At 47.7% G+C, this 23,846-nt stretch overlaps 1 protein-coding gene across 2 annotated transcripts in view; it reads right to left on the reverse strand.

Annotated features, from left to right (window-relative positions):
• Positions 1–23,846, reverse strand: part of VCL (vinculin) — a 74,476-nt gene that overhangs the window by 13,657 nt on the left and 36,973 nt on the right. For both annotated transcript variants that reach the window (XM_072129619.1, XM_072129620.1), the window contains exons 8-17: positions 22,453–22,600; positions 18,659–18,812; positions 18,403–18,578; positions 17,973–18,163; positions 14,490–14,689; positions 14,279–14,407; positions 14,047–14,196; positions 12,919–13,027; positions 12,516–12,818; positions 10,826–10,950 (exon numbers count right to left, since the gene is read on the reverse strand). In XM_072129619.1, the coding sequence (XP_071985720.1) occupies positions 10,826–10,950; positions 12,516–12,818; positions 12,919–13,027; positions 14,047–14,196; positions 14,279–14,407; positions 14,490–14,689; positions 17,973–18,163; positions 18,403–18,578; positions 18,659–18,812; positions 22,453–22,600 (1,685 nt within the window). The remainder of the gene's footprint in view (positions 1–10,825; positions 10,951–12,515; positions 12,819–12,918; positions 13,028–14,046; positions 14,197–14,278; positions 14,408–14,489; positions 14,690–17,972; positions 18,164–18,402; positions 18,579–18,658; positions 18,813–22,452; positions 22,601–23,846) is intronic.

Below are 23,846 nucleotides of genomic sequence, written 5' to 3' on the forward strand. Positions count from 1 at the left end.
GGAGAGCAACCAAGATTATTAGGAGAATGGGGGAGGGGGGGGGGGCTAGAATATAATGTTTGGGGTTATTCAGTTTAGAAAAAAAGACAACTGAGGGGAGACCTCATTACAGTGTACAAATACCTGAACTGACAGTACAAGGATCTTTTTATACCGAGGCCTGAGACCAGGACAATGGGACATCCTCTACACCTAGAAGAGAGGAGGTTCTACCATCACCATAGACAGGGGGCATCCTCTACACCTAGAAGAGAGGAGGTTCTACCATCACCATAGACAGGGGGCATCCTCTACACCTTCTACCATCACCATAGACAGGGGGCATCCTCTACACCTAGAGGAGAGGAGGTTCTACCATCACCATAGACAGGGAGCATCCTCTACACCTAGAGGAGAGGAGGTTCTACCATCACCATAGACAGGGGGCATCCTCTACACCTAGAGGAGAGGAGGTTCTACCATCACCATAGACAGGGGGCATCCTCTACACCTAGAGGAGAGGAGGTTCTACCATCACCATAGACAGGGGGCATCCTCTACACCTAGAGCAGAGGAGGTTCTACCATCACCATAGACAGGGGGCATCCTCTACACCTAGAGCAGAGGAGGTTCTACCATCACCATAGACAGGGGGCATCCTCTACACCTAGAGGAGAGGAGGTTCTACCATCACCATAGACAGGGGGCGTCCTCTACGCCTAGAGGAGAGGAGGTTCTACCATCACCATAGACAGGGGGCGTCCTCTACGCCTAGAGGAGAGGAGGTTCTGCTATCACCATAGACAGGGGGCATCCTCTACACCTAGAGGAGAGGAGGTTCTGCCATCACCATAGACAGGGGGCATCCTCTACACCTAGAGGAGAGGAGGTTCTACCATCACCATAGACAGGGGGCATCCTCTACACCTATAGGAGAGGAGGTTCTACCATCACCATAGACAGGGGGCATCCTCTACACCTAGAGGAGAGGAGGTTCTACCATCACCATAGACAGGGGGCATCCTCTACACCTAGAGGAGAGGAGGTCCTACCATCACCATAGACAGGGGGCATCCTCTACACCTAGAGGAGAGGAGGTCCTACCATCACCATAGACAGGGGGCATCCTCTACACCTAGAGGAGAGGAGGTTCTACCATCACCATAGACAGGGGGCATCCTCTACACCTAGAGGAGAGGTGGTTCTACCATCACCATAGACAGGGGGCATCCTCTACACCTAGAGGAGAGGAGGTTCTGCCATCACCATAGACAGGGGGCATCCTCTACACCTAGAGGAGAGGAGGTTCTACCATCACCATAGACAGGGGGCATCCTCTACACCTAGAGGAGAGGAGGTTCTACCATCACCATAGACAGGGGGCATCCTCTACACCTAGAGGAGAGGAGGTTCTACCATTACCATAGACAGGGGGCATCCTCTACACCTAGAGGAGGTTCTACCATCACCATAGACAGGGGGCATCCTCTACACCTAGAGGAGAGGAGGTTCTGCCATCACCATAGACAGGGGGCATCCTCTACACCTAGAGGAGAGGAGGTTCTACCATCACCATAGACAGGGGGCATCTTCTACACCTAGAGGAGAGGAGGTTCTACCATCACCATAGACAGGGGGCATCCTCTACACCTAGAGGAGAGGAGGTTCTACCATTACCATAGACAGGGGGCATCCTCTACACCTAGAGGAGGTTCTACCATCACCATAGACAGGGGGCATCCTCTACACCTAGAGGAGAGGAGGTTCTACCATCACCATAGACAGGGGACATCCTCTACACCTAGAGGAGCGGAGGTTCTACCATCACCATAGACAGGGGATGTCCTCTACACCTAGAGTAGAGGTGGTTCTACCATCACCATAGACAGGGGGCATCCTCTACACCTAGAGGAGAGGAGGTTCTACCATCACCATAGACAGGGGGCATCCTTTACACCTAGAGGAGAGGCGATTCTACCATCACCATAGACAGGGGGCATCCTCTACACCTTCTACCATCACCATAGACAGGGGACATCCTCTACACCTAGAGGAGGGGAGGTTCTACAATCACCATAGACAGGGGGCATCCTCTACACCTAGAGGGGAGGAGGTCCTACCATCACCATAGACAGGGGGCATCCTCTACACCTAGAAGAGAGGAGGTTCTACCATCACCATAGACAGGGGGCATCCTCTACACCTAGAGGAGAGGAGGTTCTACCATCACCATAGACAGGGGGCATCCTCTACACCTAGAGGAGGTTCTTCCATCACCATAGACAGGGGGCATCCTCTACACATAGAGGAGAGGAGGTTCTACCATCACCATAGACAGGGGGCATCCTCTACACCTAGAGGAGAGGAGGTTCTACCATCACCATAGACAGGGGACATCCTCTACACCTAGAGCAGAGGAGGTTCTACCATCACCATAGACAGGGGGCATCCTCTACACCTAGAGGAGGTTCTACCATCACCATAGACAAGGGGCATCCTCTACACATAGAGGAGAGGAGGTTCTACCATCACCATAGACAGGGGGCATCCTCTACACCTAGAGGAGAGGAGGTTCTACCATCACCATAGACAGGGAGCATCCTCTACACCTAGAAGAGAGGAGGTTCTACCATCACCATAGACAGGGGGCATCCTCTACACCTAGAGGAGAGGAGGTTCTACCATCACCATAGACAGGGGGCATCCTCTACACCTAGAGGAGAGGAGGTTCTACCATCACCATAGACAGGGGGCATCCTCTACACCTTCTACCATCACCATAGACAGGGGGCATCCTCTACACCTAGAGGAGAGGAGGTTCTACCATCACCATAGACAGGGAGCATCCTCTACACCTAGAGGAGAGGAGGTTCTACCATCACCATAGACAGGGGGCATCCTCTACACCTAGAGGAGAGGAGGTTCTACCATCACCATAGACAGGGGGCATCCTCTACACCTAGAGGAGAGGAGGTTCTACCATCACCATAGACAGGGGGCATCCTCTACACCTAGAGGAGAGGAGGTTCTACCATCACCATAGACAGGGGGCATCCTCTACACCTAGAGGAGAGGAGGTTCTACCATCACCATAGACAGGGGGCATCCTCTACACCTAGAGGAGAGGAGGTTCTACCATCACCAAAGACAGGGGGCATCCTCTACACCTAGAGGAGGTTCTACCATCACCATAGACAGGGGGCATCATCTACAACTAGAGGAGAGGAGGTTCTACCATCACCATAGACAGGGGGCATCCTCTACACCTAGAGGAGAGGAGGTTCTACCATCACCATAGACAGGGGGCATCCTCTACACCTAGAGGAGAGGAGGTTCTACTATCACCATAGACAGGGGGCATCATCTACAACTAGAGGAGAGGAGGTTCTACCATCACCATAGACAGGGGGCATCCTCTACACCTAGAGGAGAGGAGGTTCTACCATCACCATAGACAGGGGGCGTCCTCTACACCTAGAGGAGAGGAGGTTCTACTATCACCATAGACAGGGGGCATCCTCTACACCTAGAGGAGAGGAGGTTCTACCATCACCAAAGACAGGGGGCATCCTCTACACCTAGAGGAGGTTCTACCATCACCATAGACAGGGGGCATCATCTACAACTAGAGGAGAGGAGGTTCTACCATCACCATAGACAGGGGGCATCCTCTACACCTAGAGGAGAGGAGGTTCTACCATCACCATAGACAGGGGGCATCCTCTACACCTAGAGGAGAGGAGGTTCTACTATCACCATAGACAGGGGGCATCATCTACAACTAGAGGAGAGGAGGTTCTACCATCACCATAGACAGGGGGCATCCTCTACACCTAGAGGAGAGGAGGTTCTACCATCACCATAGACAGGGGGCGTCCTCTACGCCTAGAGGAGAGGAGGTTCTACTATCACCATAGACAGGGGGCATCCTCTACACCTAGAGGAGAGGAGGTTCTGCCATCACCATAGACAGGGGGCATCCTCTACACCTAGAGGAGAGGAGGTTCTACCATCACCATAGACAGGGGGCATCCTCTACACCTAGAGGAGAGGAGGTTCTACCATCACCATAGACAGGGAGCATCCTCTACACCTAGAAGAGAGGAGGTTCTACCATCACCATAGACAGGGGGCATCCTCTACACCTAGAGGAGAGGAGGTTCTACCATCACCATAGACAGGGGGCATCCTCTACACCTAGAGGAGAGGAGGTTCTACCATCACCATAGACAGGGGGCATCCTCTACACCTTCTACCATCACCATAGACATGGGGCATTCCTCTACACCTAGAGGAGAGGAGGTTCTACCATCACCATAGACAGGGAGCATCCTATACACCTAGAGGAGAGGAGGTTCTACCATCACCATAGACAGGGGGCATCCTCTACACCTAGAGGAGAGGAGGTTCTACCATCACCATAGACAGGGGGCATCCTCTACACCTAGAGGAGAGGAGGTTCTACCATCACCATAGACAGGGGGCATCCTCTACACCTAGAGGAGAGGAGGTTCTACCATCACCATAGACAGGGGGCATCCTCTACACCTAGAGGAGAGGAGGTTCTACCATCACCATAGACAGGGGGCATCCTCTACACCTAGAGGAGAGGAGGTTCTACCATCACCATAGACAGGGGGCATCCTCTACACCTAGAGGAGAGGAGGTTCTACCATCACCATAGACAGGGGGCATCCTCTACACCTAGAGGAGAGGAGGTTCTACCATCACCAAAGACAGGGGGCATCCTCTACACCTAGAGGAGGTTCTACCATCACCATAGACAGGGGGCATCATCTACACATAGAGGAGAGGAGGTTCTACCATCACCATAGACAGGGGGCATCCTCTACACCTAGAGGAGAGGAGGTTCTACCATCACCATAGACAGGGGGCATCCTCTACACCTAGAGGAGAGGAGGTTCTACCATCACCATAGACAGGGGACATCCTCTACACCTAGAGCAGAGGAGGTTCTACCATCACCATAGACAGGGGGCATCCTCTACACCTAGAGGAGGTTCTACCATCACCATAGACAGGGGGCATCCTCTACACATAGAGGAGAGGAGGTTCTACCATCACCATAGACAGGGGGCATCCTCTACACCTAGAGGAGAGGAGGTTCTACCATCACCATAGACAGGGAGCATCCTCTACACCTAGAAGAGAGGAGGTTCTACCATCACCATAGACAGGGGGCATCCTCTACACCTAGAGGAGAGGAGGTTCTACCATCACCATAGACAGGGGGCATCCTCTACACCTAGAGGAGGTTCTTCCATCACCATAGACAGGGGGCATCCTCTACACCTAGAGGACAGGAGGTTCTACCATCACCATAGACAGGGGGCATCCTCTACACCTAGAGGAGAGGAGGTTCTACCATCACCATAGACAGGGGACATCCTCTACACCTAGAGCAGAGGAGGTTCTACCATCACCATAGACAGGGGGCATCCTCTACACCTAGAGGAGGTTCTACCATCACCATAGACAGGGGGCATCCTCTACACATAGAGGAGAGGAGGTTCTACCATCACCATAGACAGGGGGCATCCTCTACACCTAGAGGAGAGGAGGTTCTACCATCACCATAGACAGGGAGCATCCTCTACACCTAGAAGAGAGGAGGTTCTACCATCACCATAGACAGGGGGCATCCTCTACACCTAGAGGAGAGGAGGTTCTACCATCACCATAGACAGGGGGCATCCTCTACACCTAGAGGAGAGGAGGTTCTACCATCACCATAGACAGGGGGCATCCTCTACACCTTCTACCATCACCATAGACAGGGGGCATCCTCTACACCTAGAGGAGAGGAGGTTCTACCATCACCATAGACAGGGAGCATCCTCTACACCTAGAGGAGAGGAGGTTCTACCATCACCATAGACAGGGGGCATCCTCTACACCTAGAGGAGAGGAGGTTCTACCATCACCATAGACAGGGGGCATCCTCTACACCTAGAGGAGAGGAGGTTCTACCATCACCATAGACAGGGGGCATCCTCTACACCTAGAGGAGAGGAGGTTCTACCATCACCATAGACAGGGGGCATCCTCTACACCTAGAGGAGAGGAGGTTCTACCATCACCATAGACAGGGGGCATCCTCTACACCTAGAGGAGAGGAGGTTCTACCATCACCAAAGACAGGGGGCATCCTCTACACCTAGAGGAGGTTCTACCATCACCATAGACAGGGGGCATCATCTACAACTAGAGGAGAGGAGGTTCTACCATCACCATAGACAGGGGGCATCCTCTACACCTAGAGGAGAGGAGGTTCTACCATCACCATAGACAGGGGGCATCCTCTACACCTAGAGGAGAGGAGGTTCTACTATCACCATAGACAGGGGGCATCATCTACAACTAGAGGAGAGGAGGTTCTACCATCACCATAGACAGGGGGCATCCTCTACACCTAGAGGAGAGGAGGTTCTACCATCACCATAGACAGGGGGCGTCCTCTACGCCTAGAGGAGAGGAGGTTCTACTATCACCATAGACAGGGGGCATCCTCTACACCTAGAGGAGAGGAGGTTCTGCCATCACCATAGACAGGGGGCATCCTCTACACCTAGAGGAGAGGAGGTTCTACCATCACCATAGACAGGGGGCATCCTCTACACCTAGAGGAGAGGAGGTTCTACCATCACCATAGACAGGGGGCATCCTCTACACCTTCTACCATCACCATAGACATGGGGCATTCCTCTACACCTAGAGGAGAGGAGGTTCTACCATCACCATAGACAGGGAGCATCCTCTACACCTAGAGGAGAGGAGGTTCTACCATCACCATAGACAGGGGGCATCCTCTACACCTAGAGGAGAGGAGGTTCTACCATCACCATAGACAGGGGGCATCCTCTACACCTAGAGGAGAGGAGGTTCTACCATCACCATAGACAGGGGGCATCCTCTACACCTAGAGGAGAGGAGGTTCTACCATCACCATAGACAGGGGGCATCCTCTACACCTAGAGGAGAGGAGGTTCTACCATCACCATAGACAGGGGGCATCCTCTACACCTAGAGGAGAGGAGGTTCTACCATCACCATAGACAGGGGGCATCCTCTACACCTAGAGGAGAGGAGGTTCTACCATCACCAAAGACAGGGGGCATCCTCTACACCTAGAGGAGGTTCTACCATCACCATAGACAGGGGGCATCATCTACACATAGAGGAGAGGAGGTTCTACCATCACCATAGACAGGGGGCATCCTCTACACCTAGAGGAGAGGAGGTTCTACCATCACCATAGACAGGGGGCATCCTCTACACCTAGAGGAGAGGAGGTTCTACCATCACCATAGACAGGGGACATCCTCTACACCTAGAGCAGAGGAGGTTCTACCATCACCATAGACAGGGGGCATCCTCTACACCTAGAGGAGGTTCTACCATCACCATAGACAGGGGGCATCCTCTACACATAGAGGAGAGGAGGTTCTACCATCACCATAGACAGGGGGCATCCTCTACACCTAGAGGAGAGGAGGTTCTACCATCACCATAGACAGGGAGCATCCTCTACACCTAGAAGAGAGGAGGTTCTACCATCACCATAGACAGGGGGCATCCTCTACACCTAGAGGAGAGGAGGTTCTACCATCACCATAGACAGGGGGCATCCTCTACACCTATAGGAGAGGAGGTTCTACCATCACCATAGACAGGGGGCATCCTCTACACCTTCTACCATCACCATAGACAGGGAGCATCCTCTACACCTAGAGGAGAGGAGGTTCTACCATCACCATAGACAGGGAGCATCCTCTACACCTAGAGGAGAGGAGGTTCTACCATCACCATAGACAGGGGGCATCCTCTACACCTAGAGGAGAGGAGGTTCTACCATCACCATAGACAGGGGGCATCCTCTACACCTAGAGGAGAGGAGGTTCTACCATCACCATAGACAGGGGGCATCCTCTACACCTAGAGGAGAGGAGGTTCTACCATCACCATAGACAGGGGGCATCCTCTACACCTAGAGGAGAGGAGGTTCTACCATCACCATAGACAGGGGGCATCCTCTACACCTAGAGGAGAGGAGGTTCTACCATCACCATAGACAGGGGGCATCCTCTACACCTAGAGGAGAGGAGGTTCTACCATCACCATAGACAGGGGGCATCCTCTACACCTAGAGGAGAGGAGGTTCTACCATCACCAAAGACAGGGGGCATCCTCTACACCTAGAGGAGGTTCTACCATCACCATAGACAGGGGGCATCATCTACAACTAGAGGAGAGGAGGTTCTACCATCACCATAGACAGGGAGCATCCTCTACACCTAGAGGAGAGGAGGTTCTACCATCACCATAGACAGGGGGCATCCTCTACACCTAGAGGAGAGGAGGTTCTACCATCACCATAGACAGGGGGCATCCTCTACACCTAGAGGAGAGGAGGTTCTACCATCACCAAAGACAGGGGGCATCCTCTACACCTAGAGGAGGTTCTACCATCACCATAGACAGGGGGCATCATCTACAACTAGAGGAGAGGAGGTTCTACCATCACCATAGACAGGGAGCATCCTCTACACCTAGAGGAGAGGAGGTTCTACCATCACCATAGACAGGGGGCATCCTCTACACCTAGAGGAGAGGAGGTTCTACTATCACCATAGACAGGGGGCATCATCTACAACTAGAGGAGAGGAGGTTCTACCATCACCATAGACAGGGGGCATCCTCTACACCTAGAGGAGAGGAGGTTCTACCATCACCATAGACAGGGGGCGTCCTCTACGCCTAGAGGAGAGGAGGTTCTACTATCACCATAGACAGGGGGCATCCTCTACACCTAGAGGAGAGGAGGTTCTGCCATCACCATAGACAGGGGGCATCCTCTACACCTAGAGGAGAGGAGGTTCTACCATCACCATAGACAGGGGGCATCCTCTACACCTAGAGGAGAGGAGGTTCTACCATCACCATAGACAGGGAGCATCCTCTACACCTAGAAGAGAGGAGGTTCTACCATCACCATAGACAGGGGGCATCCTCTACACCTAGAGGAGAGGAGGTTCTACCATCACCATAGACAGGGGGCATCCTCTACACCTAGAGGAGAGGAGGTTCTACCATCACCATAGACAGGGGGCATCCTCTACACCTTCTACCATCACCATAGACATGGGGCATTCCTCTACACCTAGAGGAGAGGAGGTTCTACCATCACCATAGACAGGGAGCATCCTCTACACCTAGAGGAGAGGAGGTTCTACCATCACCATAGACAGGGGGCATCCTCTACACCTAGAGGAGAGGAGGTTCTACCATCACCATAGACAGGGGGCATCCTCTACACCTAGAGGAGAGGAGGTTCTACCATCACCATAGACAGGGGGCATCCTCTACACCTAGAGGAGAGGAGGTTCTACCATCACCATAGACAGGGGGCATCCTCTACACCTAGAGGAGAGGAGGTTCTACCATCACCATAGACAGGGGGCATCCTCTACACCTAGAGGAGAGGAGGTTCTACCATCACCATAGACAGGGGGCATCCTCTACACCTAGAGGAGAGGAGGTTCTACCATCACCATAGACAGGGGGCATCCTCTACACCTAGAGGAGAGGAGGTTCTACCATCACCAAAGACAGGGGGCATCCTCTACACCTAGAGGAGGTTCTACCATCACCATAGACAGGGGGCATCATCTACAACTAGAGGAGAGGAGGTTCTACCATCACCATAGACAGGGGGCATCCTCTACACCTAGAGGAGAGGAGGTTCTACCATCACCATAGACAGGGGGCATCCTCTACACCTAGAGGTGGTTCTACTATCACCATAGACAGGGGGCATCATCTACAACTAGAGGAGAGGAGGTTCTACCATCACCATAGACAGGGGGCATCCTCTACACCTAGAGGAGAGGAGGTTCTACCATCACCATAGACAGGGGGCATCCTCTACACCTAGAGGAGAGGAGGTTCTACCATCACCAAAGACAGGGGGCATCCTCTACACCTAGAGGAGGTTCTACCATCACCATAGACAGGGGGCATCCTCTACACCTAGAGGAGAGGAGGTTCTACCATCTCCATAGACAGGGGGCATCCTCTACACCTAGAGGAGAGGAGGTTCTACCATCACCATAGAGAGGGGACATCCTGTACACCTAGAGGAGAGACGATTCTACCACAGACAATGATTCTGTGGTAGAATCGTAAGAGCAGTGAGACTGTGGAACTCTCTTCCGCAGGAGTTTGTTATGGAGGACTCTATGTCCATGTTCAAGAGAGGCCTGGATGCCTTTTTTGAGCGCAAATTTTTTTTTACATTTACAGAGCTCTGTGAGGGCTCTTTAACAAATTTTACTCAGTGACATTATTTCTTATTCCATGCAGTGTACAGGGCAGCTGGAAAAAATTCCCAAAAAATTCCTTTGGTTCAGTACGATCGGCAATAATAAAATAAAAGAATAAAATTTGGATCAATTATATTCCTTAGAAAACGATAAATCCTAGCTAAATTTTTTGGCACCACCCCCATATCCAATATAGCTGTGCAGTTAAAAATCTCTTTGACCTTAAACACATCGTAAAGGCGTGAGAAAACTGCCAATATCTAAATGTATCCCACCAGTCACCCAATACTGAAAGGATGGTAATTACCCATTCTCAGGCAATTGAGCTATACAAATAATAAATACCCTTCTCCCAGAAATTCTGGCATATTGAGATTGCCCCATAGAGGGGTAAACGTAAACTCTCCCTTGATCCCTACTAACTACTTCTAAAACATTGCCTCTCAGCTGCCTTGTAAAGCAGCCCCCCATCAACATCAAGCATTACTTTTTCAGACACTTACCCTCAAGTGTTCCAAGTCAGGTGGTGGTGGTGGGAACTCCGGCTCTGGAGGCTGGAAGGCTTCTCTCACTTTAGCAACTGCTCCCAAAATCCTGTAACCCGAGTCTAGGAATCCTTTCTGTAAAGCTGATGGTGGAACAAACTGGGGCTGTAAAACTTGTTGCATAATAAAAGTACATTTGGGCATTCACATTTATTTAAATTCATTTGCCATATGTAAACATTTCTTCAACTGGATGTCAAAAAAAAAAAAAAAAAAAAAAAAAAATAGATAATTTCTCATAAATGTAGTAATGTTGTCCCTTACAAACCAGATAGCTTCCTTGGATACGACCAACCCGCACATTAGCAGCAGTGGCCAGACATGCGCTATTGAGCCCTGCCTGACCTCCTGGACTCAGCGATCATTACCACAGGACGGCTGCGGGACCTGCAGTAACTCCCGGACATTTCATATACAAACACCCTTTGTTTCCTTGTGAAATCCCTCCAACAGATGTGGTCGTATCCAAGGAGTAAATCTTGTTTCTAAGGGACCATATGACTACATTTATGAGAAATTATCTTCACACAGGAACATTTTTTTAATAACATCTAATTGAAGAAATGTTTATATACGGCAGATTAATCAAACTTAATGTGACTGCCCAGACGAGAATAACCCTTTAAGCTTTTAACTTTGGGATATAGAACTGAACGTTGCTTCCTAGACATCACAGAAGTTTGTGGATTGATGCTCTCAGGAAGCATTCACACCAAATTGTACAGTGAAGAGCAATCCAATAACTAAGGGGCTTTCTCTATATGGCTAGAATGATAGTACTCCATCATAAAGTTCTTTCCTGACAAAGTGATTATGGGCATGCACTGTAGCACATCGCTTTAAGCCCAAGGTCTGCCCATCTCCCTGAAAAAGGTGCAATGCTAAATCTTATACCATTTTGGGGGAAAATAAACAACAATATGGCCCAAATTTTTCCGTATGGATGAAACATATGAAACAAGTGCTCACGACTGACAGTGAATGTTGGAATCCTGACATATCCTCATACAGATCCTTGAACATAACCATTTTATTCCAAAGTCCAAACCAGAAACAAGAATGTGTAACCCACGGGATGTATAAGCCCAGTGGTTATAAGACTGGCTCCTCTCTGCCCCTTTAAGGCTAAGGCAAGGCCACCACTTGCCCCCCCCCCCCTCCCAGCAGTCTGGGCCACCCGGGGCCGGCAGTGGCCAGGGATACTTATTATCAAGCAGGGAGCTAGCCCAGCCTTTTTGGACTAAAAGAAATTCCATCTCGCCCTCCCTTTTGTTTGAGGTTTGCTTGGTTTGTTGCCATTTTAGTAGTAGTCACAGCTCGGCTTGTGGTGGAATCTTGACCCTATCAGGCGGTGGGTTAAACCATCTGACGGAACAACTAGGACATGACCCGGGGCTCGGCATACGTGGTGGTAGATCCCAAGAGAGGGTCAGGGTTCTCCATATGTTAAGCAAATTTGTTTAAAATAAAGCTACGGCTGTCTCCCCCCCACCAATTTTTTTTTCATCCACAAAGTGGTACGGTTTTATTTCGGCTGGAGAGGGGGATGGTTTAAGAATATCAGTGGTTACCAGCCATTAATACGGCCAATGCTTGTACATAATAAGCGGCAAAGACACATGACCCAAAATAATTAACAGTGGCTCACCTGGGTCTGAGATGTTGCCAGCGACAGCTTTGGCCTCCAACACCATGGGAGAGATCGTTTTGCTGAGCTCATCGGATGCATTTTTCACAGCCTCACGGAATTTTGGATCCTCCGAATTCTCAACTTCCCTTTTGGCTACCAATAAAATGCGGTTTGCGCGGCGAGCGATGCTGGTGGCTCCGGCAACTAACATCTGTGGTTGCATATTAGCCATAGCCACCTTGCATTTGTCAATATCCTTTTTGATCGCTTCCTCCGACGCGTCCAAGAGGGACCTTGTATCAATGGCTTCATCCACAAGACCTAAATATTGAGGACAAATTGCATGAAATTTGTGTCCCAAAAGACAAATATTAGGCATTTCTATAGACTTGATTATCATTATGCATGTTTTTACACTTACCTGTCATTTTCTCTACATTATCAATCCACTGGTTTTTCATGGTTTCAAAGTGCTCGTGGGCAGCCTGGTTTCCCGGGTTTCGCAGCATAATTCGTGCTGCCGATACCACCTGCATATAATCCAGAAAACTTTATAAAACCACGGAATGGGAATCATTTTCAACCATAAAAATACTGATCGTCTATGTACTGGAGAAGTGACATTTTTTGGGAAATCTAGATCTAAAATCACCTTCTACAATCCTTAGCAATTCTCCTATAACTTATCCGTCTTTGCTCCCCAGAAAATTGTTGTGTAAATCCTAAACTGCGCTTTCCAAAGATCCTGATAAACAGAGTTTGATCTGCGGGAAAGTGATGCAGATGGCATTGCCAAATCACATCCCCAATCGCCTCTCCATGGACCAGTGATGCAAAGCTTTTATAGACCAAGTGCCCAAATTTCAACCAAAATCCAATTATTTATCACAAAGTGCCATCAAAGTAGTTTGAGTAATAAGTTATTACTAGCTGTTCTGCCATAACTTTCAATCGTTTCGGCCCCTTGGCGACACCAATACAGTTGAAAGAAGAAAGGCAAATTTGGACTATCATTGTAGCTTCTCTTCAGGGTCCCCCTGTACAAGAAAGAAATGTGGGGCCAGCAAGAGGATCTCCGAAAATAATGAAGCCCTTTACACAACTCTCACTTTTCCTGCAGTCCCAAGTAGACAATTATGTGTAGTGCCGAGAGCAGCTTGAGTCTCCTTCGACTGCGGGAGGATTTCTTTGAGTTTCTTTGGTGAACTCTATGCTGGGTAAATGGTTTGGGTACCCACAGAGAGGGCTCGGAGTGCCACCACTGGCACCCGTGCCATGGGTTCGCCATCACTGCCATAGACTTTCACAGACAGCAATATCTCAGCCTTCAGTCTCTACTGTAGAGATTGTACATACATTTTCATCTTCAATGATCATTTAGTGCCAAGGTCAGTTCAAAGTGGTCAATGAGCGTCAATAGGAAAGGAACAAATTACATGTAAAATAAATATATACTATACTATTAGCACTAACTTTTTTTTTTTTTAGTTTAAAGTGTTAACAACAAATTTGTCCAAACTGAACATACAAGTATACTGTTATATCAAACCTGGGGCGTTAGCTCCCGGGACGTCTTGACTGCTGCCTGTATGCCTTCCACCGTGGCCTTATTAGCAGCTCCCACGGCGGCCGCTTTCTCAGCAGTGGCTCCCAAGCGAGCTGCATGGGTCTCAAAGTTGGCAGCTCTATCCTCAAAGACCTATGTAAATGTTTAAAGACAATATTATTTACACTGTACGGCATGGTTTATCCGAATTCTTAAGATACTAGTGATAACTAACCTCTTCCCTGTTGGGTGCATCCAGTGGAGCCGTAGCAGCCACAGCAAGGAGTTTTATGGGTGTAGTGGTATCACTGAAAACATCAGACACTTCCTGGGTCATCGCTTCTTGCATTTTGGATTTTAGGTCCTTTAAAGGAAAAGCAGGTAAAATAAAATATCATATTCTTGCCAAACGACATTAGTGGCGAGTAGCCACCCGGTGCACAGACCTTTAATGCCTCCTGCAGTTGAGCGGCTACGGCACGAGCCTGGGGTGTATCACCTTCACCACGTGCAGCCAGTTCAGCAAGCTGCCCCGCCAGCTGTTCCACGCGGTCACATCTTGCCAACATGTCTTGGCGGAAAGGCCCCATCATTGAATTAGCTAGACGACGGCCTTCAGCCACTAAACCACGAATGGCGGCCTGACCTTTAGAGAAAGGCAGTAAAAAGGCACATCAGCACACATGCATCTAGAATATCAGGTGTCTAGGGGGTCTCGTATATATATTCATAAACAAAAACAATTAGAGTTACTTTTTTTTTTTTGACTAGACAGAGGGTTGGAGAGAGGTTGTGATCCTACAACAAACTCTCTATTAGCCCTACAATCGCTGTACTATGGCAATGTACCATGTGCCGGATTGTGATGTACCATGTGCCTGATCGTGATGTACTGTGTGCGGTCTGCCTGATAGCGATGTAACGTACACTCACTGGCCACTTTATTAGGTACACCATGCTAGTAACGGGTTGGACCCCCTTTTGCCTTCAGAACTGCCTCAATTCTTCGTGGCATAGATACAACAAGGTGCTGGAAGCTCCTCAGAGATTTTGGTCCATATTGACATGATGACATCACACAGTTGCCGCAGATTTGTCGGCTGCACATCCATGATGCGAATCTCCCGTTCCACCACATCCCAAAGATGCTCTATTGGATTGAGATCTGGTGACTGTGGAGCCATTTGTGTCCAGTGACCTCATTGTCATGTTCAAGAAACCAGTCTGAGATGATTCCAGCTTTATGACATGGCGCATTATCCTGCTGAAAGTAGCCATCAGATGTTACAGGGTACATTGTGCTCATAAAGGGATGGACATGGTCAGCAACAATACTCAGGTAGGCTGTGGCGTTGTACCAAGGGGCCCAAAGACACCATGACACCACCACCACCAGCCTGAGCCGCTGATACAAGGCAGGATGGATCCGCGCTTTCATGTTGTTGTACCAAATTCTGACCCTACCATCCGAATGTCGCAGCAGAAATCGAGACTCATCAGACCAGGCAACGTTTTTCGAATCTTCTACTGTCCAATTTCGATGATCTTGTGCAAATTGTAGCCTCAGTTTCCTGTTCTTAGCTGAAAGGAGTGGCACCCGGTGTGGTCTTCTGCTGCTGTAGCCCATCTGCCTCAAAGTTGGACGTACTGTGCGTTCAGAGATGCTCTTCTGCCTACCTTGGTTGTAACGGGTGGCGATTTGAGTCACTGTTGCCTTTCTATCAGCTCGAACCAGTCTGCCCATTCTCCTCTGACATCTGGCATCAACAATGCATTTCCACCCACAGAACTGCCGCTCACTGGATGTTTTTTCTTTTTCGGACCATTCTCTGTAAACCCTAGAGATGGTTGTGCGTGAAAATCCCAGTAGATCAGCAGTTTCTGAAATACTCAGACCAGCCCTTCTGGCACCAACAACCATGCCACGTTCAAAGGCAACAAATCACCTTTCTTCCCCATACTGATGCTCGGGAGAACTGCAGGAGATTGTCTTGACCATGTCTACATGCACCGAGTTGCCGCCATGTGATTGGCTGATTAGAAATTAAGTGTTAACGAGCAGTTGGACAGGTGTACCTAATAAAGTGGCCGGCTGAGTGTATATGCTCGGCCCGATAGTGATGTAATATCTGCGCTCGGCCTGATAGTTTAACTATATATGTGCTCTGCCTGGATCTACTATTATATTACATTCTGCTAGTAATATATATATATACTTCATTATACACAACACAACACAGCTGTGGGCTGGGTAAGGTGGCATTATTATGGAGCAAATATTGATGGATGTGGGGTTCGCCAAGGTCTTTTCTGCCTCGGGTACAAAGATACCTAGTCCTGGCTCTGGCGCTGCAGGTTATGAGCAGGGGCATTATCTTGATGGCACCAATAAGGGGAGTGAGCACTGAGAGTGCCTGGGGCAGTATTATCACTGAATATGGCCCTGGTGGGTGCATCAATGTTCTATGAGAGCCACAATGCTGGAGCTCTGTTCTCACTTGCAGTAACCCAAGTGCATCTCTTTATACGGTGTATGGATTCCAGAATGTGAGGGGATACATAAAGTCAGAATCCATTGTACTATGGGATGCAGAAAATAGACTTCAGCTTATTTGGCAAATGAAACTGCAAAGCTCGGTGAGCAATCTTAGAAATTAAAATTTCGGCTGAAAAACTTTTAGTCTACTCAATTCTTTTTTCCCCCTCCGATTACCCTTTTAAATTTTTTACTAGGAACAGTCCGTACAAATGTGCAAAGAGTTTTATAGTCCGTTCTATTTGCTTGCAATCCAATGTGCTGAACTTTCACTTGATGTGGCAATAATCCTTCTCTTTCTTCATATATGCATGAATTTAGAATTTCTGTGATTTCGCATTTGTAAAAATTAACTATTCTTTCTTATAGCAGAGTTTGCTACAGGCGGTCCCCTACTTAAGGACATCCGACTTACAGATGACCCCCAGTTACAGACGGCCCCCTCTGCCCCCTGTGACCTCTCTGGATGTTACTATAGTCCCAGACTGCAATGATCAGCTGTAAGGAGTCTGTAATGAAGATTTATTCATAATCCTTGAAAAAAGTTTTTTGTCTGGATCTACAATTATAAAATATACAGTTTTGACTTGCATACAAATTCAACTTAAGAACACTGCCTGTATTTAAGTCTGCTTTATAGGCATGTAGAGACTTATAGCCATTGAGGCTCCACCAGGGGATTCTGGGAAATATGCAAATATGTTTCCCAAGGTGGGAAATGGAAAACAATGCCTCCTTTTGGTACCTTGAAAGGCAGCGTCCTCACCACCAAGTATGACCTACAAGAAGTCTAATAACATGATGTGGGATTAAGCCAAACCAGTCTATTTACTCCATAAGGAACAGACTTCCAACTGTAGACAGCGCTGTTACGACCTGGGGGCGGCCTTTCAAGGAAGCAAAAGGAGGCATTGGGGCACATTTACTTACCCGGTCCATTCGCGATCCAGCGGCGCATTCTCTGCAGAGGATTCGGGTTCAGCCAGGATTCACTAAGGCAGTTCCTTCGACGTCCACCAGGTGTCGCTGCTGCGCTGAAGTTCATCGGAACGCACTGATGTTCACCGTCCTACCCTGCATGCAGGTAAGCGCGTTTTTTTTTTTTTAAATGCAGCGGTTTTTCCGAATCCGTCGGGTTTCCGTACATGCATGCTGGCACCAATGCGCCACAATCTGATCGCGTGCGCCAAAATCCGGGGCAATTCAGGGAAAATAGGCGCAAATCGGAAATTTTTGGAGAACCCGTCAGAAAAACGCGATTCGGGCCCTTAGTAAATGACCCCCATTGTTTTCCATTTCAGACCTTGGGAAACATATTTGCACATTTCCCAGTATGGGCTGGCATGGGAAAGTGGTGGTTTTCGTAAATGCTACATACATGCATTTTACCTACCCACACCACGGTCATCCACTGATGGATTGTCAATCCAGCGTTGAGCTTGCTCTACTTTCCCCTCCATGTTGACGGCGGCTTTCACTGGACGGCTGTTGGCCACTGCCCGGTTTACTTTATTCTGCAGGTTCTGCAATGAAGTTGCAATTTGCTTGGCCAGGGCGCGCGCTTCAGGGGTGTCACCTTTACCTCTGGTTACAAAAAAAAAAAAAAAAAGTATCAGTTAATGTCCATCTGGTCTTTATAGCGATTTATAACATAATCTCACAATCATATTCCCAGATTTTAAAAAAATATCACAAAATCCCATTGGGAACAACTTTGGAAATTTGGTCGAATCCCACAAAATTTTGGATTTAAACTCGTTTGGTAAAATATCTTTAGCATCGACTTTAAAAACTGATGCATAGAGTTTAGAGGTCGTACATACTGTTTACGGAGGTCGGACAATTTGGCGGTAAGGGCCGCTATCTCTCCCAAGGAGCGCAGGATGTCTTCTCTGTCCTTAGGGTCCTCACACAGCTCCGCAATCTTCTTTGCTTCAGCTAGAAGTGCGCGAATGTTCTCCTCCCCTTCCGGACCACCATTAGGATCTGCCAGCCAGCTCTACAAGAGTCAGAAGAATTTCAGATATAGTACCATAAAGTGGTGGGGGAGGGGTTAAAATAAAAAATTGTCCATCTTACCTGAGCAGCGTCAATTCTCTTGCCAATCGCCTGCTTGGAGTTGGTTAGGGCTTCCAATTTACGAGCGGCGTTCTCGACTTTAGCGGTCAGGAGATCCAATCCCTGAGATACTTGCTGAGCTTTCTGCATTGCAGCTGGGGTAGCACCTTGCCCTCTGCAAAAGACAAGCAGATCATCCCCAAATATTCTCACAGTCACTCTCACCAAGGTAACGTCAACAATTACAATGTAACATTTCAGCCCGATTTCAATATGGCCGATCCATGAATACTCGGGATAGACAAGAGAACGTGAGAGGTCTCTGGAAGTAACAACATCTCCAAATTCAGATCAAATCATCTCAAATGCACAAAAAGTGTGAACGAGCATCGGTGATCCAAATAATCGCAATCTAAAGGGTCAGAATAAACTCTACATACTTTGAAAACATGTAAAATTATCAACATTAAATGCGCATGTGAGAGTTCTTATATTAAGAGGGTTATTCCAAATTAGCAAAGGAACGTTAAAAAGGAACATATATTTAAAAAAAAAAAAAATTAAAAAATTAATAGAGGTAAAAGGCAGATGATAACTTTTCAAAGTTTAAATGGATATATATATTTTTTCGGCCCGAATCCAGCGGCTCCTCCCCATGCAGCAGTCATGTGACCAGGGCAACATCATTGCAGGTCCTTTAGCTTCCTAACATTAGCAAACTGTTCACCAAGCATATATCTCATGAAATCACAGCAGCCTGCATGGAGAGGAGTAGAAGTCTATGTTGTTATGTTGTCAGATATGTGCATGGGTTAAAGTTTGTTTACGTCAAGTGGCTAAAAGACCCGTGATTATGTCACCCTGGTCACATGACATTAGGTCACGCCCCCTTGACTCACTCTATAGATCCCTAGATCGCTCCTTAAAAGATCTCTGTGCCTTTTCTCCCTAACAGGTTGGACTCTACACCGTGTTCACATGCGATATACCTCATATTGCCCAAATGCTGATGGTAACTATAAAATGTGATGGTCTTCCTCTACTCACCTACTGTTTGCCACCTAAGAGCCAAGAGTTACTGTTATCCACTCGCAATACTCCTTTTTTCCCTTGTTATACACTCAGCGGCCACTTTATTAGGTCCACCATGCTAGTAACGGGTTGGACACCCTTTTGCCTTCAGAACTGCCTCAATTCTTCGTGGCATAGATACAACAAGGTGCTGGAAGCTCCTCAGAGATTTTGCTCCATATTGACATGATGGCATCACACAGTTGCCGCAGATTTGTCGGCTGCACATCCATGATGCGAATCTCCCGTTCCACCACATCCCAAAGATGCTCTATTGGATTGGGATCTGGTGACTGTGGAGGCCATTTGTGTCCAGTGACCTCATTGTCATCTCAGATTGGTTTCTTGAACATGATTCCAGCTTTATGACATGGCGCATTATCCTGCTGAAAGTAGCCATCAGATGTTACAGGGTACATTGTGCTCATAAAGGGATGGACATGGGCAGCAACAATACTCAGGTAGGCTGTGGCATTGTACCAAGGGGCCCAAAGACACCATGACACCATCACCACCAGCCTGAGCCGCTGATACAAGGCAGGATGGATCCATGACACCACCACCACCAGCCTGAGCCGCTGATACAAGGCAGGATGGATCCATGCTTTCATGTTGTTGACGCCAAATTCTGACCCTACCATCCGAATGTCGCAGCAGAAATTGTGACTCATCAGACCAGGCAACGTTTTTCCAATCTTCTACTGTCCAATTTCGATGAGCTTGTGCAAATTGTAACCTCAGTTTCCTGTTCTTAGCTGAAAGGAGTGGCACCCAGTGTGGTCTTCTGCTGCTGTAGCCCATCTGCCTCAAAGTTGGATGTACTGTGCATTCAGAGATGCTCTTCTGCCTACCTTGGTTGTAACGGGTGGCGATTTGAGTCACTGTTGCCTTTCTATCAGCTCGAACCAGTCTGCCCATTCTACTCTGACCTCTGGCATCAACAAGGCATTTCTGCCCACAGAACTGCCGCTCACTGGATGTTTTTTCTTTTTCGGACCATTCTCTGTAAACCCTAGAGATGGTTGTGTGTGAAAATCCCAGTAGATCAGCAGTTTCTGAAATACTCAGACCAGCCCTTCTGGCACCAACAACCATGCCACGTTCAAAGGCCACAAATCACCTTTCTTCCCCATACTGATGCTCGGGAGAACTGCAGGAGATTGTCTTGACCATGTCTACATGCCTAAATGCATTGAGCTGCCGCCATGTGATTGGCTGATTAGAAATTAAGTGTTAACGAGCAGTTGGACAGGTGTACCTAATAAAGTGGCCGGTGAGTGTATGTTATATGTTTTTTATGTTTTTCAAGGCTCAATAAAATGATTGCAATATGTAGCGCCATCATATTCCATAGCGCTTTACAGATTATGGGAAACATATACAAGTACGATAAGTACATTACAGGGGCACATTACAGGGGGGGCTGTGTGTGGGGACATTAATGGGAACACTACAGGGGACTGTCTGTGAAGACAATAATGGGGACATTACTGGGGGGCTGTGTGGACATTTCTTGGGGCATGTTCACACGTGGCAGTAGGATGGGGCCTGTTTGCTAACACACGAGTTTCCAGTGATGGTTATGGGATGGATAATGAGCGCCTGGTGCCTTGTATTTGTTTAGATGCAGTATTACAGTATTTTGGGAGAGTGGTAGGGTGGTGGCACACGTGGCGTTTTTAGGCCGTTTTTAGATGCACGTTTTCAGATCGAAAAAAAAGCACGCATTTTTTTTACGATCTGAAAACGCACAACTAAAAACGGCCCCAAAACGCCACGTGTGACACCACCCTTAGGTTTTTGGTCCGTTTCTAAGCAGTCCGTCCAAAAACGCATGCGTTTTTGACCAGTTTTAATTAAGATAATTGATAAAACATGTTTAATGGACTGTTTGAAAACGGACCAGAAACGCGTTTAAAACGCCCTGTGTGGCATCAGCCTTAGGGCAGCAGCAGGATAACACGGTCAGGGTGTGTTCACACGTTGCGGTTACAATCAACTTGGAGGTGGATTTAGGGGTTTTGTTTTGTTTTGTTAATTTAACAGGTGAAAGACCTGATTGGGGGAATTAGAGTTTGAAGGGGAAACCTGTTCCACAAATGCATTGCAATCAGTGATGTGGTTTTATGTGCAGTTTTGTTATTCTAACTGCAACGTGTGAACGCAACTTCAGAGAACCAAGATTACGGGACAATGAAGGACATAAGATGCAGTGGCGTAACGAGAAGCTGATGGGCCCCAAGGCAAAGTCTGTGCCGGGCCCCCGACTATAATGTATGGTCTATAGCAATAGTCTTCTCATATGGGAAAGTGACACCATAAGGGCCCCCTAAGCATCTTGGGCCCTGGGACCGCAACCTGTGCACCCCCTCAAGTTACGCCCCTGATAAGTTGTCTGTGTGGTGAACTCCACAGGGAGGAGACCTGGTGATGCCCAATAGTGAAGCGGACGCGTCGCCTGCAGTGACTGATGTAACACGTAGGGATTCCTCCTGTGTGTTTGTAGCGGTTTTTACCTGAAGTAACATTGTTATTGGCACAACCACATGTGAGGGGGTAATGTACAGGAGGGGGCATTACTGATCGACATCCATTGGGGCATCAGTTAGATAGAAGTATGACAAGAACTGACGGCACAGAATCCAGAGTCGTCCATGTTGACACTTAGAATGTTAAAAATTACCTTTAACAGTCTATAGAAATATTTCAAACATTTAAAAAAAATTTTTTTTTTTTTTAAATACCTTGCTCTTAGATCGGCAACTTGATCAGTCATCTGCCCCAGAGTCTTACAGGTTCCCAGGATGTCCTTCCTCTCCTTTCCTGCACAAAGCTCCCCGACTTTCCCAGCTTCATCTATAATCTGGCGTACAGCTTGTTCTCCAGCGTCACCTGCACAGAAACAAAGTAACATTTGAGCAAAAAAAAAAAAAAATATGTTAGACATTAGCAATAGTGCAATCTCCAAAAATTAAATGTAGCATCTCAGATCTACAGAATATATGTAATTAGACAATGTTCTGCATCCTTAAAGAGGTTTTCTCCTCTCGTCTGGGAAGTCACATTCTGTTTCATTAATCTGCCATATATCAACATTTCTTCAATTAGATGTTATTGAAAAAAAATGTTCCCGAGTGAAGATAATTTCTCATAAATGTAGTCATGTTGTCCCTTAGAAACAAGATGGCTTCCTTGGATACGACCACATCACATTTTGGCAGCAGTGGCCAGACATGCGCTATTGAGTCCTGCCTGACCTCCTGGATTCAGCGATCATTACCACAGGACGGCTGCGGGACCTGCAGTAACTTCTGGACATTTTGTATACAAAAACCTTTTTGTTTATTTGTGCAATCCCTTCAACAGAGGTGGTCGTATCCAAGGACACAGTCTTGTTTCTAAGTAACCATATCACTACATTTATGAGAAATTATCTTCACACAGGAAGATATATTTTTTATAACATCTAATTGAAGAAATGTTTATATATGGCAGATTAATGAGACTGAATGTGACTGCCCAGACAAGAGGAGAATACCCCTTTAATACAGTCTTATCACGGAACATAGTTCTCTGTCAAGAAAAAAAAACGGAGCCTACAATATTATTAACCTCTAAATCTAATGTTGAATTTACGTGCTGTAAAGGAAATCTACCATCAAAATGAAGCATTATAAACCATGGACACTTTCTCATAGATCCAGGCACTCTGACTGTGGTGATCTTATATATGTGGAACATAGCCTCCTGATTTGTAACATCAACTATTTCTAAAATTATGCTAATGAACCCGAAAGGCTTCTGGGGGTGTTCCCAGAGCAACTCTGTATTGTAGCTTCACATGCTGTTACAATGTCTCACCTTCACCTTGCTCCTGCACAGTGTATCAGCCCTTTACCATGCAGGGCCTCTGCAGGAGCCTTTCAAGCTGTTAGATTTAAGAAGGAAGGAGGCCATGGATAGGAAGATACTCAAAGATCCTGGCACTGTGACTGTGGTTAAGTGTCCCAGGTTTATCATGATGAATTTTGATGGTAGATTTCCTTTAAAGGGCATCTACCACCAGGATGAAGGATTGTAAACCAAGCACACGGACATACTGGTGTGTGCCCACTCTGGTCTGAACCGCTCTAAGTTT

This window comes from Engystomops pustulosus, chromosome 11 (genome assembly GCF_040894005.1).
Source record: "Engystomops pustulosus chromosome 11, aEngPut4.maternal, whole genome shotgun sequence".
Lineage (NCBI taxonomy): Eukaryota > Metazoa > Chordata > Amphibia > Anura > Leptodactylidae > Engystomops > Engystomops pustulosus.